General features: G+C 50.5%; 1 protein-coding gene across 1 annotated transcript; it reads left to right on the top strand.

Annotated features, from left to right (window-relative positions):
* Positions 1-694: 694 nt before the first annotated feature.
* Positions 695-15,829, top strand: SUN5 (Sad1 and UNC84 domain containing 5). Its single transcript, XM_058685303.1, is given in 14 exon segments — positions 695-888; positions 2,413-2,471; positions 2,663-2,737; positions 3,724-3,790; positions 4,709-4,770; positions 5,647-5,696; positions 7,002-7,036; positions 7,597-7,705; positions 12,252-12,330; positions 13,233-13,348; positions 13,857-14,024; positions 14,521-14,607; positions 15,664-15,786; positions 15,788-15,829. Coding segments are annotated over 14 exon segments (1,137 nt in total). The 5' UTR covers positions 695-823.
* Positions 15,830-16,330: the final 501 nt, after the last annotated feature.

The following is a 16,330-nucleotide window of genomic DNA, read 5'->3' as shown; positions in this document are numbered from 1 at the left end:
CTGGTGATCTAGGATATTCTCCTACCTCATGGTCAGCTGACTAGCAACCTCAATCCCATCGGCAAGCGTCACATCTTTGTTCTGTAACCTAACACACAAACACATTCTGGTTTTGTATGCCGGACTCCCTGAGGGACCCTTCTTCTGCAGACTGCCAGAACTTAGCCTACAATTTGCTCAACTACCATCAAGGGCCAAAAGTGAGTTCCTTTAAGCTTCACAATCCAAATTGGCTCTCCATTGGCAGGGCTGACGGAAAAAAATATCTACAGCCAGACATTTCCACTCTGCTATGCGTTTATTTTTCTGCAGGAGAAGAACTTGATTAAAGCAACCACATATACATTATTTTGTGTTATGCAAAACCTCCACTAGCGAGAAGACAAGCATTATAAACCTTCACGGACAGCCTAAGCAGGTAGCAAGTCCGGGAAGCTGGAGGCAGGAAGGGGTCTGGGGGCAAGAACAAAGCATGGCCTGGATATGGGAGCCTCGGTTCTCGCCCCTGCCCAGGCCCTGAGATCCTAGCACGGCCCTTCCCGTCCTGGGACCTCAATTTCCTCATCTTATAAGTAGAAAGGGAGTCAGAATGGGCTCATCCAAGGGGAAGTTCTGGGGCCAAGCTGGAGACTGGGCAGAGCCCCCACCCCCACCCCCTGCTCTGTGAGGTCACAGTGCCCACGACTCCACTTGACCCGGCTAGATCCCACATGGCACCTTCCAGGGAACACTAGGAGGTGGCAGCAGTGGTAGTCTCTCCCCCCTTGCCGACGCCCAGAGAGCCCCAGCACCGTTTCCCTAGATTTCCTAGAGAAGGAAATTGATGCCACGGTCCTTGAGGAACCCCAGGGACCCGTGTGACCCGCCTGAGAATGCCAGACCCAGGAGGTGAGGACGGCAGCCCCCCTCTCTGCCCAGTTCTTTGTGGTTTACAAACTGCCTTTGCCCTCTCCTTGGAGGTGAGCGGGCGGTCACCGGCCGCACTTGACAGAGGCAGCTACTGAGGTCAGAGAGGTCTGACTGTGGCTTTCCTAAAGTCTCCCAGCCAAGGGAGACCCTTTCCACATGTGTTTATTGAGCACCTGCTAAGCACTGAGCAGGGGGCTGGGGACACAGGGCCGCGCCAGGCGGAAGTGCTTCCTGCCCCCTCGGAGGTCACAGTCCAGTGAGGGAGACGGTAAATGGGCAAACAAGCACCTCTGCCATCTGTCTGCCCACCTCTGCGCCCCCAAAAGGAGTGTATATCCCAAGAGGGTATACAAACCAGGGGCGCCTGCGTGGTTCAGTTGGTTAAGCCTTCGACTTCAGCCCAGGTCATGATCTCACAGTTTGTGAGTTCGAGCCCCGCATCGGGCTCTGTGCTGACAGCTCGGAGCCTGGAGCCTTCTTCCGATTCTGCGTCTCCCTCGCTCTCTGCCCCTCCCCCACTCACACTCTGTCTCACTCAGAAATAAAATAAAAACATTTTAAAAAATATTTTAAAAAGAGGATATACAAAACAATCTGCTGGGGTGAGGGGACAAATCATCCGAACTTCAGCGTATATTTTTAGCCCACCCTCTTTTAATTTATAGTCCTCAAGAACGTATAAATATTTGAAAAAGTAAATAATATGTTAGCACACTTGGAGCTATGCACATATATATGTATATATGGTATTATATATATAAAATTGCTTCATAAATAAACATAAATACATCAGGGGAGTATGATAATAAATGTTTGGAGACCTTTGCCTTAAGAAATAAAGACAATTTGTTATCTCACATGCCAAGAGGTCCCAAGACGTGTGTGGTTCCAGAGCACGTTAGTTCTGTGGTTCTGCAATGTCCCCTAAGATCCAGGTCCCTGCCACCTTTTTGCTCTTCCTGTCGGCCTCCTCGCTGTCACAGGCCACCAGGGTTCCAGAAGCACGGAGAAGCATGGCTGTATAGGGTGCAAGGAGAGCGGACGTTGCTTCCTGTGGGTCTCATTTTAGCAATGAGAAAGCCTTTCCCCCAAGGCCTCTATACGCAGCCCAGCCCCACACCTCACCCCGTGGGAACTCCCCCCCCGCCCCACTAGAGCCAGTCACAGCAAAGGCACTGGGAGTGTGACAGCAGGGCTTGGAGCGATCGGGATTGTCTAAAATCACATGGGGTAGGAGTGGACGAGGGACCAAAATCAGCCTCCTGCCAGTGACGGGAGCGATTGGCTTTGCGGGGATAACCACCTGTGACTGCCACCGCAAACCGAGTCCTCTCCTCAAAACAGACTTGCGTTTGGGGTCAGTCAGACCTGGTATGTCCCTGATTCGCAGGCTGGTGGTCTTGGGCGAACTTGTCCGCCACTCAGTCTCTCAATCTGGAACGCGGGGACACCACGTTTCTTGAAAAAATTATAAAATGGGATTGTGAATCTTGTTATCCCCAGGGTCGCCCAAAGAGGCCGGAACACCTGCAGGACGGCTCAGGACGCCTTGCCAAACGCGAGTGAGCAGGGAGGGACGAGAGGGGCCCTGGGGTCTTCGTGAACAGCGAGGGCCCGAGGCTCAGAGATGTCAGATGGGCAGCCCGGAGTCACCCAGCAAGGGGCGGGCTAGGGAGCAGGTGTGGCCGCACCACGTTCTGGGTGCTCCCCGTGTCTGTGGGCGCTGACGTGACAGGCCCTGTGCTCTCTGCAGGTGATGCCATAGTGTTGCCCATCCGCATCAACGCCCCGGCCCTGAGCCTGGCCCAGTGCGTGCTGGCCTGTATCTGTACGTATAAAACGAAGAGATGCCCTGGCCGTCAATGTGGGCCTGGGTGGGGGTAAGGCCTGCACTGGGCTGCAGGGGAGGGAGGGAACCCTGGAGGACTTCCCAGCTAAGGTGGCAGGGGCGTCATTCCAGCCAGAGTCTCTTTGGTGGTTGGGGAGAGGGGATAGGAGGCAGACTTGCTGTTTGGAGGGGCTGCCTGTCGGCCCTCCGCTACTCTCCCGCCAGCCTGGCCCCTGGGGCCACTGATGAAGCCACGGAATGGTGTGACGCAGTGTGCCCTCCCTTCGGGCACGGGGTCTGACCACCCCCTAAAGATCAGCCTTCTATGCCAGTGTTCACCCATCCACCCCTCCATTTCCTCATCACTCAGTCATTTCTCCAGCCATCTGTCCTCGTATCCATCTGCTGTAATATCCACGCACCCCCTGGGTTCACTGCATCAGCCATCAGCCACCCGTACCTTGATTTGTTACTACTCACACCCATCCAGTCACCCACCCATCCGTCCTTCCATCCATCCTTCCGTCCGCCCCTCCTCTCAACCGTCTTCCATTTCATCCACCTTCCAAACCATTCTCTTACCATTCTCCTGTCCGTTCACATGTCTCCCACCTACTCATCCATCCTGAACCCCAACTTTTTACCTGGCTCCATGGTGGGCAACACTGGGCACCTGGGGATAAACCAGACAAGGACTCTGCCCTTGAGAAGCCCCCAGTGTCTGGGAATGGGCATCGGCACATCCCAGGCTTCGTGTGCCCCTGAGTCTATGCTAGGTGCCTATTAACTGCCGGTCGCAAGCCGTGCCCACCTCTAGGGCCCGTCCTCCCTCTGAGCGGGTGCTTACCTGTGAGCAGAGCAGGGCTACCCTGGGCTCGATTACAAAATTGAGAGGGTCTCCCAGCAGTAGGACCTCGCCTCCTGCAAGGGTTGGTGGGATAAAAACAAGGGTGTGGCTACTCCCTGCTCTCCTGCCTCCTTTGCAGCCTGGATCACCTGCCTGGCCTGCTTCCTGAGGACTCAGGCTCACCAGATTCTGTTCAACAACTGCAGGTGAGCGGGGGGCAGGTGAGGGGAGGGTGATGGGGGCTGGGAACACGCAGCCCGTTCCTATGGCAGCCCCCTCACTGGTCTGAATGATCCCTTGATCACCGGACCAGACCAGCCATCCCAAACCTGGCTTTTAGCATATTCTCTCACCTCAGAACCCACTGTGGCTCCCCAGGGCTCCAGCACCTCAGCCCGCAACCTTCTGGAATCCTGCCCCACCCTTTCTTTCCATGCTGCTCTCATTCTGCTTCCTGTTGTGGACCCATTGGGCCAGCAAGACTAGGGCTCTCACCCCCTGGGCCCGCCGTTCCTGCTCCCACCTCAGCACCAGGCACAGGCTGTTTTTCTTCCTGGCATGCCTGTCCCTTCCTTTCCCTTCACTCTCCTGTCCCACGCAAACTCCTCCCAAGTGCTGCAAAGCTTTCCCCCTCATTCATCCATTTAGAGCCTGTATCCTAAACATCTTAATGCCTACTCTGGGCCCAGCCTTGACCCTCACCACTCCTGAGCTCCCAGTAGGGGAAGGCAGGCAGACACCAATCCCGGTGTTAAGGGTGAGGGTGGGCAGTGTTGACTCTGAAGGTCGTAGGAGGAGGGGACGTTTGTTTGAGCCGAACCCTGAAGGGTGCGCTCACCAGGACAGAAGGGAGGGAACAGACAGTACGTAGCTGGAGACGGGTGTGAAAAGGACGTGGTGGACCACGGTCAGTGTATCTCTGATGGCCCCAAATGCTGGGGTGAGAGCTTTCTTTCCTCCGTGAGGCTGTGCAGTCACAGAAGGTGGTCAGCATCTTGGAGGGGGTATCACTGCCCAGGGAGGGCCCTGCCCTTCAGGGTTGGAAGAGGACAAGGGCCAGGCCAGGACTTGCTAGCCTATGCAAAACCCCACTTCACCTTGACCTCTGCTTCTCTCTCTTCCAGATGCAGGCTGTTCTTCCAGAAGCTCATGGAAAAGACAGGTGTTCTCATCCTCTGTGCTTTTGGTAAGTCTCCAGGGCCCTGCCCCATCCCAGGTGGAGGTATCCCTGCGCTCTTGCCCAACCTGGGGAGGAAAAGAGTGAAGGCTGTTAATGAGTATTGCTGTGAGGATTAAATTAACTGATGACCAAGAACATGTTTTGAACACTAAGAAAAGCGCTGAAAACTCAAGTTCTCCCCCAACCGTGGTATGATCATTATTACTTGTTTCTGAGCTTCAGCAGATTCCTTCCAACCACTGCTGTCACCTCCCAGGTCACAGCTTTGCTTTCTCGAGCAAAGGAGTCTCCTCCCTCCTCTCGAGTACACTGGCCCAAGGAGGCAGGGCAGTGGGGTGGGGGTGGCAGAAGAATTCATCCAATATTTTACCATTAAGTGTTTTTTAGCTGGGGGATTTTCATAAATGGGCTTTATCAGATTGTGGGAGTTCCATTCTATTCCTGATTTGTTGATTGCTTTATCATTAACAATGAATAGGTTTTAAAGAGCTTTAATAATGGTTTGAATGGTAGGATTTAAGGCAACACAGAGATTATGAAATACAGGGAACATCATCCCATTTTCTTCTCTTCATCGATTATCCCCAGTAGAATTGGAGCCGGGGAGAGAGAGGGGACATGGATTATTTGGTTTATGTGAGACACTCTACATATATGATATCATTTGATCATGAAGTGGATATTACTGTTGGTCCCATTTTAGGAGGAGGAAATTCCCAGAGGAGGAAATTGAGGTATAGAGAGGTTAAGTAAATTCTTCCAAAGTTGTACAATGTTAGTAAGTGCCAAAGCTGGGATTTGAATCTAGATGCCTTAACTCCAGAGCCTAAGCTTTTAACCTTTCATCTTAAATGTCTCACTCTCATTCTCCTGGCCCCACAGGATTCTGGATATTTTCTATGCACGTACCGTCTAAAATGGAAGTCTGGCAGGTAAGTGTGTGCTCTCTTCAGGCCTCAGCACTGACTGGCCGCACCCCAACTAGTCAATGCTGCCTACATCAGCTTCTCTCACTCTCATCACATCTGGAAGCTGATCAGTTCCTGACTCATTCCAGCCCCAAATCTCTGTCTTTGCGATGCCACCCACCTGGAACCCATCTCTCCCACCAAAATGTGGCTTTAAAGACCAGATTCAATAGTCCATCCTACAAAATGGCTCTCCTGCCTCTCCCTCCCAGAGGTGACCTATCTTTCCTTTATCAAATCTCCCTCCTAGAGAACGATAGTGAGAATGGAACACAATTCTCTCTACTCAAGGCAGTTTGTTCTGTTCAAATGAAATGAGATCATTTGCTTTGTGGTTCCTGGGGAGAAAGGAGGAGGAAATCATGGCTATTGCTCCCTGTCAGAGGACAACAAAGAGTCTCAGAATGCTTAAGGAGAAAAGAGATCTGATGAGCTTGTCCTTCCCTCTACTCTTTTCTCCGTATAAACTCCATATACTTCAAGATCCAGCTAAAATGTCACTTCCCCCAGAAATACCGGGTGAAGGTGATGACATTCCCCTTTCCTCCCACAATTTTCTCTAATCATGAAAGCAATCATGACATTTTCCCAACTTTTTTGGGTGCTCTTGAAGGCAGAGCCACGTCTAATTCACTCCAGTGATGTCCACCTCAGGACTGGGCAGAAAGTTGCCACTATCAGTATTGGTTAATTGGATGATCAGATGGAAATGTGGAATGGAGGGAGAATGGATGAGACGATAGAAGTGGTGGATGTAGGGATGTGGGAAAATGGCTGGGAGGATAGATGGATGGATGAATGGAAGACTGAATGGATGAGAAAATGGACAGATGGACAGATAGGAGGGCAGATTAGATATATGGATGGATAAATGGATGGATGGATGGGTGGATGGATGGACAGACAGTTAATGGGAGTTTGGATAGATGGGAGGATGAATTGATTGATGAAAAGGTCAATATATAAGGTAAGTTATATGAATGGGAGGGTGGATAAGAGGGATGAGGCAGGTTGGATAAATGGAGGAGTATATGTGTGAGAAAGGGTGGTTGGATGGGCTGGTGGATAGGTGGAAGGGTGGATGAATGTGGATTTGGATGGATCGACTTAAAATGGAGGATACACTGGATTTTGGATAGATGGAAGAGTAAATGGGAAGGCAGATGAATGGATGGATTTATGGTTGTGGAAGATTGAATGGAGGAAGTTCTATTGGGCCCAGATGAGGCCATCTGAAAAAGATCCCTTGTTTCTGCAACACCCTACCAGGATGACAGCATAAATAGTCCACTGCAGAGCTTGAGGTAAGAAGAATCTGCTAAATAATCTTACTATCACCTAAAAAACAGAACTATATCCAGGACCTGTAAGGTATTGGCTAAGAATGTGGGCTCCACAGTCAGATAAACCTAGGTTTAAATCCCAGCTCCCATACTTCCTACTTGGCTAAACTTTTGCAAGTCACTTCACCTCTCTGGGCCTTCAACTCCTCATTTATGAGATGAGACATAACACCCACCTTGCTCTGGGTAATTATGAACGTTAAAGATGTCAACTGTCCTGAATAAATCACACTCAGCAAGTGGAAGCTGAGAAGAAATTTTAACCAACAGTATACCACCTGGTGGCATCATCCTTAATTGCAAACAAAATAGGAATATTTGGAAGGAATGAGTTAAATTTAAAGGTATTCCAAGTAGGAGGAAGAGACAAGAACCTGCTGGGTAGGGCCAGGGATGGGCCCAGAAGAGTGAGGAAATGTGAAGCTAGTTCTTTGTAGGTTGACTGACACAGATAGAAGCTAAGGGTGACAATAGCAGCATTGTAAATCAGTCACTCCATGTTCTCACTCCTTTCTTGTAAGAATGTACCAGGAGAAGGTGCAGCATCACTCTGGGGAAATCCAGGACCTCCGAGGTAACATGACCCAACTCATTGCCAAGCTCCAGTTGATGGAAGCCATGTCAGATGAGGTGAGATACTGGCCATTCTTCTCCCAAACATCTGACTTCTTTGTTTGATGCCCTTTTTCCTATTTCCCAACTTTTGGTGGAGCACATCCCCCAATAATTTCCTGGGAAAGAGTTAAATAAGAGGCATATTAATTTGCTTAGAACTTGCACACTTGAAAATATCTTTATTCTACCCTTGCATTTGATTGATAGTTTGGCTGGGTATAGAATTCTAGATAGGAAATATTCCCCTGAACATTTTGAAAGAATTCCACTGTTGTGTTCTAGTTATACTGCTGCTTTTGAGAAGTCTATTAGTGCTTTTATTATTGGTCCATTGAGTGTGATCTGTTTTTTTTTTTTATCTCTGGGAGTTTGTATGATGTTCTTTTTATCCACAGTGTTGCATATTTAACCTGCTTGGGATTGGATTGCTGAGCTTATTGGATCTACAGATTTATTTCTTCAATAGTTGCTAAAAATGCTTAGCTATTGTTTCTTAAAATATTGTTTCTTCCCCATTATCTATCTCCTCTCCTAGAACTCCAGTTACATCTATGCTAGACTGTTAGAGTGATGTATTTGATCACCTGATGTGTTTGATTTTCATTCTTTTTCTCCGTGTGCTTGAGTTTTGATATTTTCTATTCACATTTCTTTAAGTTTGCTACTAATCCTGTATTCTGTTCTGTCCAATCTACTGTTAAATTTTTTCATTAAGTTCTTAATTTCATATATTGCATTGTCTTAGAATACATATTTGATTCTTTTTCATAAATTTTTTTTTCAACGTTTTTTATTTATTTTTGGGACAGAGAGAGACAGAGCATGAACGGGGGAGGGGCAGAGAGAGAGGGAGACACAGAATCGGAAACAGGCTCCAGGCTCCGAGCCATCAGCCCAGAGCCTGACGCGGGGCTCGAACTCACGGACCACGAGATCGTGACCTGGCTGAAGTCGGACGCTTAACCGACTGCGCCACCCAGGCGCCCCTCTTTTTCATAAATTTTAATTCTATGGTGAATTAACCATAGATTAACTCTCCAACATCTTACCTATGTCGTCCATTTTTTCTTTCTTTTATTTAATATATTGTTGTAGTAATTTTTATATCCTTATCTTCTAAGTCCAATGTCTGGATCATCTATGATCTTTTTCTATTGTTGTTTTTCTTTGGAGTATCAATCATATGGTATTGTCTTTTCATGTCCAGTACTTTTTTAGTGTTTTTCTGGACATTGTATACAAAAGAACTCTGTGGTCCAGATAGGTATAACTTCAACTAGAGAGAGTTCCCCATTTTCTTTGTAAGGAAGATGAGTACATTTATCACTTCTATGTAGATGTTCATTGAGCTGTTTCAAACCTGGGTGGCAATTTGTGTAAGATTTAGTCAGATTTTTTCAGCTTAACCCTTTAGTGTCCTTCTCATGCAGCTTCAAACTTTTGGTAGATATCTTGATGGGAAAGACTGACCATATGTCTGAGGCTTCTCAAGTCTCCAATTAAAAAAAAATTAAAAAAGTTTTTGTTTGTTTTAAATTTATTTATTTAATATGAGAGAGAAAGGGAGTGAGCACGAACAGAGGAGGGGAGGAGAGAGTAGGAAAGAGAGAATCCCAAGCAGGCTCCACACTGTCAGCAACAGAGCCTGATGCTGGGCTTGAACTCACGCACTCTGAGATCACAACCTGAGCTGAAATCAAGAGTTGGACACTTAATGGACTGAGCCACCCAGGCACCCCTCTCAAGTCTCCAATTTTGTCTCCCAGCCCTGCATGAATGCAAAATCTGCAGCCCTAGTGGTAACCTTCTCTGCCAGGGGCAAGCTTGGATTCTCGGCCTCTAATTGTGCCCATAATTGGTTTAGTGCCTCCAGGTGTGGCTACAGCCTCTCAGTATTGATTCACCACTCCTTCTAGGGCAGCGGTTCTCAAAGTGTGGCTCCCATATCAGGAACATCAGCATTACCTGGGAAGATGTTAGAAATTCAAATTAATGGGCCCCCTCAGACCTACTGAGGATGGGAGCCAATCATGTATGTTTCAACAAGCCCTCCAATGTTTCTGATATATACTAAGAAGATGTTTGTAAGGCTTTAATCTCTTGCTTATTTTGTTTTGGGGTCCCTTCACGGAAAGGGGCTTGGTTTCTAAGCATTATGAGACTGGGAAGTTTTAATATGTCTTTCAGAAGCTTTCAAGTTAGCTCTTTGGCCTCTTCAATAGTTCTGGGTTTCAGTTAACATCTTATGGGGAAAACTGTTCAGGTTTGAGGTTCATCAAGTCTCCAATTTTGTCCTTTTAATCCTGTGTGTCTATTAAAATCTTTGCTGCTTTCTCTTTCACCAATAGCAGCCACTGTCCAGCCTATACCCATGTCTTCAGCCCATGCCCAGAATCATCAAATGCCCCCAGGCATTAAAAAATTGTTCATGAATTTCGGAACGGTTCTCTCCTCTCTAGAATTTTAATACATCTGGTCCTCATTGCTCCCATAGCTCAGTGGTGGCTTTACAATATGATTTCGTAAACTATCTGGTTTTACTAGTTGTTTTTAGTGGGAACATTGATCCTCTGTAACTTACTATATCTTCCCTGGAAGCCCTACATCTCACCTTATATCTTAAATGTCATGATAATTTGCCTATGGGCTAGCTACCCTTGGGGCCCTTTCAATCTGGAAACTCATGCCCTTTAGTCCTAAAAAGTGTTCTTTAATTGTGTGATTAAATGGATGTATCCCCTCCCAGCCATATTTGGTTTATTCTCATTTTTGAAACTCCTATTATTTGGATGTTAAATTCTTGAACTAATCCTCTTTCTCCCATTTCTTCCTGTTTTCTTCTATTTGTTATGATATGAGAAAATAGTCTCAGCTTTATCTTCCAAAACTTCTATTGAGTTTTTCATTTCTGCTAACATAGTCTGAATTCCTAAGAACTTCATTTTTGCTCTCTGGGTGTTCTTTTTCATAGATCCATATTCTTGTTTTATGGATACAACATTTTTTCTTACCGTTTGGAGCTTAGGCAGGTCATCAACCTTTCTGAGTTTCCATATCAACAAATCCCTGCCCTGTGGCACCGTGGCTGGTCTAGGTACTACTGCCACATAGCAAACCACTCCAAAACTTAGTGGTGCAAAACAATTGTTTTATTATGCGCAGAGATTCCATGGGTCAGGGATCCAAACGGAGTGCAGTGGGGATGGTTTGTCACTGTTCCACAATGTCTGAGGCCTCACCTGGGAAGACTTGAAGGCTGGGGGTGACTTGGCATCTGGGTCTGGACCCATCTGGAAGCATCTTCACTCACATGTCTAGAAGTTGACATTGGCTATCAGCTGGGAACTCAGGGCTGTTGACTAATGCAACCATAGGTGGGCGCTCAGTGTTGTGTGGGCTTCCTCACAGCTTGGCAGCTCCAAGAATGAGCCTCCCCATGAAATAGAGCTGTATCCCCTTTTAGACTTAGCCCAGAAGTCACACGGCATCACCTCTGCCATAGCCTCAGGCCCCCCCAGACTTATGGGAGGGAACCTTAGCCCCACCTCTCAATGGGAAGAGTGTCAAAGTCATACTGAAAGAAGGGTGTGGAGTGGGAGACCTGGTTATGGCCACAGGTTTGAAGAGTCTAATAAAAATAATAGCCAGCATTGGGGCGCCTCGGTGGCTCAGTTGGTTAAGCGCCGACTTCGGCTCAGGTCATGATCCCACAGTTCGTGGGTTCGAGCCCCACCTCAGGCTGTGCTGACAGCTCAGAGCATGGAGCCTGCTTCGGATTCTGTGTTTCCCTCTCTGCGTCTGCCCCTCTGCCGCTCGTGCTCTGTTTCTCTCTGTCTCTCAAAAATAAATACACGTTAAAAAAAAAAAATAGTGGCCAGCATTTACTGAGTACCAAGCATGCTAAGTGCTTTGCAGTCTTTATCTGGCAGGAGAGTGTAGTAGCTCAGAGCCCAAACACTGGAACCAAACTGCCTGGCTCTGCCTCTTACCAGCTGTGTGACCTTGGACACCTTACCCTTTTGTGCCCCAGTATTCTCATCTTTAAAATGGAAGTGATAACAGCACATACCTCCTGGGGCTGCTGTGAGGGGATAAGAGTGGACTTATGTGACACTGAGGACAGTCCTGGCACACGGTAGCAGCCTTACAAGCATTAGCTCTAGTCCTCACAGCGGCAGGAGGAGGATGTAATTATCATCCCCATGTTACAGACAACAAGGTCAAGACTCAGAGAGGCGGTAACTAGCCCAAAGCCCCACAGCGGTAAAAGTCTGTCTGACTCCAGACGCCCTGCCCTTAACTTCCCTGAGACTCTGGTCCCACGTGTGACTCTGTCATAGACCCGGTGGGTGGGGTAGCGATGGCACTGTGTCACCCGGGCCTCCTCACAGTGTAGTGACCGGTGGTCTTGTGCCAGGACCAGCCACGGCCTCCACAGGCAGGGGCAAGCAGTTAGGGACACGAGGATATCTGCTGCCACCTGTCACCGGGTGCGAACCCGCACGTGGACAGGATCTATAAGAACACACCGGCACACGGTTTGTGTTTTCTGCCTTCTCAGCAAAAAATGGCCCAGAAAATAATGAAGATGATACAAGGAGATTATATTGAAAAGCCAGACTTTGCCCTAAAGTCTATAGGTAAGCGACTCCCCCTCACCGCCCCCACCCAACAGCCTGCCTCAAGGGTCCTCAGAAACTCTTCAGTGGGTGGATTTCAGTTCTGGTCTGGTATCCTCTGCTCCTGGCAAGTTCACGTTCAGAGCTAGCCTCTGCCCCCAGACGGCTTTTTTTTTGCTACAATTTTCTGTTTTCTCTAAAGGGGGCTGAGGTGGGGATGGGAGGCCCTCCAAGCCCCCCCACCCCGCCCCGCATCTACTCCCCCCCACTCCGCCTGCCCACTCCCCCCCCCCCCTCCAAACCCAGAGGCCGGCAGAGCCGGGGAGACTGACCGTCTAAAAAAACCAACGCAGGCCCAGTTGTAGTTGGGAATCAGTGTTGCGGAAAACCGAAGCAGGTGACTGGCATGGAGGGGACCCGGGCAGAGGCCTGTGCGGAAGGATGTTTGAGTTGAGACCTGGAGAGGAGGGAAAAGTCTTCCAGACCCAGGGGAACCCATGTGAACGGTCCTCCTGCGACAGCGCAGCAGGAGTGTGTGGGGGACACGCGGAAGGAGGAGAGGTGGGGCCGGCCAGGCAGCACCAGCTGACCCAGGCCCAGGGGCACGGGGGGTCAGAGGGCACTGGCTTACGCTCTCGGGGCCTCACTCGACCTCTCAGAGCCAGAGTGCCCTCCTCTGTGAAGCAGGCACAGCAAGAGCCACGGAAATAATAATGAGGCTGGCTGGAAGGACTTTGTTGTATTGACTCACCTCAACCTCACAACAGCCCCGTGAGGTAGGGGGGTGTTATCACGATTACGGCTTCTGTTATTACTCCCATCACCCAGGGAACGTCTGAAGTTTACAGAGGGCCAGTGACTCACCTAAAGTGTTCGCCCGGCACGTGGTCAGTGCCCATTCTGACACCGCCACTCCCACACAGGGGCCTCCATCGACTTTGAGCAAACGTCTGCCACATACAACTACGACAAGGCTCGCTCCTGCTGGAACTGGATCCGGCTATGGAACTACGCGCAGCCCCCGGACGTGATCCTCGAGGCAGGGGGAATGGGGGGACTGGGGGGGGGGGTAGTGTCAGGGTCTTGGGGGCAGGACCTGGAAGCAGACACTGGGGGTGCGCACAAAGTGGGTGGGGGCCCGGTGTGGGGCTAGGGATAGGAACAGGAGACAGAGACGCGATAGGGGCAAGAGGCAAGAATAGACAGCAGGAACCACGGGGGGACTGGGCAGGAGCAGGGGCGGGCGCCGGGCAGGGACAGTCTGCTTTGGCACTGGAAGGGGGCCCTTCAAGACTTGAGGGTCAAGGAACCCTCGCAGCCCCAAGCAGGCCCCTGCCTGCCCTGCACTGGGCTGACGGGAAGGTTCATTCTTACCGTCAGCAATCAGGGGAGCTTCCTGGAGTTGGTGGCGCTGGAGCCAAGCTTTGTAGATGGAGGGATCCGGCTCACCCAGGAGGCAAAGGAGGTCTAGGGGAGCCAGGGTGGGATGAGGAATTCACCTTAACCCACCCACCCAGCATGGCCCCCATCGCACCTGCCCCTTCCAGCCCAACGTGACACCCGGCAACTGCTGGGCCTTCTCGGGTGACCGAGGCCAGGTGACCATCCGAATGGCCCAGAAGGTCTACCTGTCCAACCTGACGCTGCAGCACATCCCCAAGACCATCTCACTGTCGGGCAACCTGGACACTGCTCCCAAGGACTTTGTCATTTACGTGAGCACGCCCCCACAGGAAGCAGTGCCTAACTAAGGAGACAGCCTCGTCTGGCGGGATTCCAGGCACTCTGTCTGCACAACCCAAGCAGGCTAGAGGGGCTGGATGAGGCTTAGTTAAGGCTGAGAATGGCCAGGTTCGGCGTTGATCACAGCCTTTAAGGATAGGAGATAAACAGCCACTTTATTTCAACCCAAGCTTTTCAGAGCCAATTTAGTCTTCAGAGACACTGATAAGGAAACTGAGGTCCAGAAAAGGGTCAGGGAAACACCCAAAACCTACAACTCAGTGGCATAATTAGAAGAGGACCCTCAGCCTTTTGATTCCCAATCCAGTGCTCTTTCCTATCTATTCCTCTGTGCTGCGATGCAGTGGTGCCCAAAGAGGTAGGGAGTTCCCCATCCTGGGAGGTATGCAAGTCTCAGCTGGAGAGGGGCAACACCCTCTGAAGGCCCTGCCCGTACCTGACCCTTTTGCCTCGGTTCTGGTTCCACAGGGCATGGAAGGCTCTCCCAAGGAGGAGGTGTTCCTGGGGGCGTTTCAGTTTCAGCCGGAAAACATCATCCAGATGTTCCCGCTCCAGGTACCTGAGAAAGGCTGCCTACGTTGAGCACACAGCAAACGTGCACCATGTGCAGGGCTTTCCCCGGGAGCCCCATTTCATCCACCGACAGCCTCGCAGTGCACACTTGTCACTAACGCACGTGACAAACGAGGAAACCGAGGCTCAGAGTATGGAGCCACTGCCCAGGGCCAAAAGCGGGACCCGGAGGAGACCTGTCCAGCTTCTAGCAGTTCATTGTCTCCCTGACTTGCCCAGGAGCACTCCCGTTGCAGTTCCTCCCGTGGCAGTTCCTCCTGTGGCAGTTCCTCCCGTGGACAGGAACTCTTGAACAGGGGGACTGCTTTAGCATCTCCGTACTGGGAGGCCCCGTTGTCAGCACCTGATCTAACCACAGCAGGGCAAATTGGGGCCTGAAGGGGAGGGAGTCGGGGACAGGAGCAGGACACAGCAGGGTGGCTGCTAGAATGGCCCTGAGACTCAGCGGAATGTCAACACTTGGGAATCAGTGATACTGCTCCAAATCCTGGTACCACAAATCTACATGATCTTGGGCCATTCCCTTCGTCTCTGCGCCTCAGTCTCCCCTTGTTTAATTCCCTGGAAAGTTAAGAGCATCCAGAGAGATCTCAGAGGCCAAGCCCCAGCTTCTGCACCGGGATCTGTCCCCTCTCAAGGAGGAGGCGTGCTCACCGAGCATCTCCTACAGGCCAGCTAGCTCCAGGACCTGGTCTCATGGGAAGATATTACCGCCCCCCCCCCCCACACCCATCTTACAGAGCGGGGAAACTGAAGCCCCACGAGGGGCAGTGACTTGCCCCGGGGTCCCACAGCCATCTGTCCAGGGCCCCGAGGCTGGGACTCTTTCCCCATCACGGTATACCTGTCTTTCTCACCTCAGTACCTTCCATCCCAACTCCTGAGTACCAACTTCCTGTGCGGCTTCGGGACAGTTCATTCCACTCTCTGAGTCTCAGTTTCTCCACCTGTGAAATAGGAGGGTTCCTTTCCACTCCCAAACACCTCTCTGGACAGGCAGAGTGGAGGCCAATGGCCCCATGTCTGTGACTCTTCCAGAACCAGCCTGTCCGAGCTTTTGGTGCCGTCAAGGTGAAGATCTCAAGCAACTGGGGGAACCCACGCTTCACCTGCCTGTACCGAGTGCGCGTGCACGGCTCCGTGACCCCACCTCGACAGCTCTAGAGAGCAGCCTGCTCAGAGCTCCTACCCAGAGAGAGATTAAAGTTTATTCTTCGCAGCCCAGCCCAAGTCGGAATGTCTTTTTGGCTCCAAAGAGTGAGGGTGGGCTAGCATGTGACGTCTGAGGCCACACTTAGCGATTCTCAGTCTCATCCTGGGTGTCCAGGCACCCTCGCAACAGCCCCATGAGGCCCCATTTCACAGATGGGGACAGTGAAGGCACTGAGCAAAAACTTGCCAGAGGTCACAGCTCACAAAGGGCAGCACCAGGATTCAAACCCAGCCAGTCTCATCCTTGTACATACGTCATCTCCCTGGCTTCGAGTCACGCTCTGCCCCTGACCAGGGGCGACTTTGGGCAAGACCCAGCCCTCTCGGGGCCTCAGTCTCCAGGTGTACGACAGGAACAAGATTATGGCTGTTGTATTAGATGAGGTGGGAGATGAGAGGTCCCACCCTTGCCCAGCACAGAGTGTTTCAACATCACACAGACCATTTACTGGGTGGCATCAGACAGGACACACACCCTCTCTGGACCTCAGTT

Source organism: Neofelis nebulosa, chromosome 9 (genome assembly GCF_028018385.1).
Source record: "Neofelis nebulosa isolate mNeoNeb1 chromosome 9, mNeoNeb1.pri, whole genome shotgun sequence".
In the NCBI taxonomy this organism is placed as follows: domain Eukaryota; kingdom Metazoa; phylum Chordata; class Mammalia; order Carnivora; family Felidae; genus Neofelis; species Neofelis nebulosa.
This window is presented reverse-complemented; position numbering and strand designations above follow the sequence as displayed.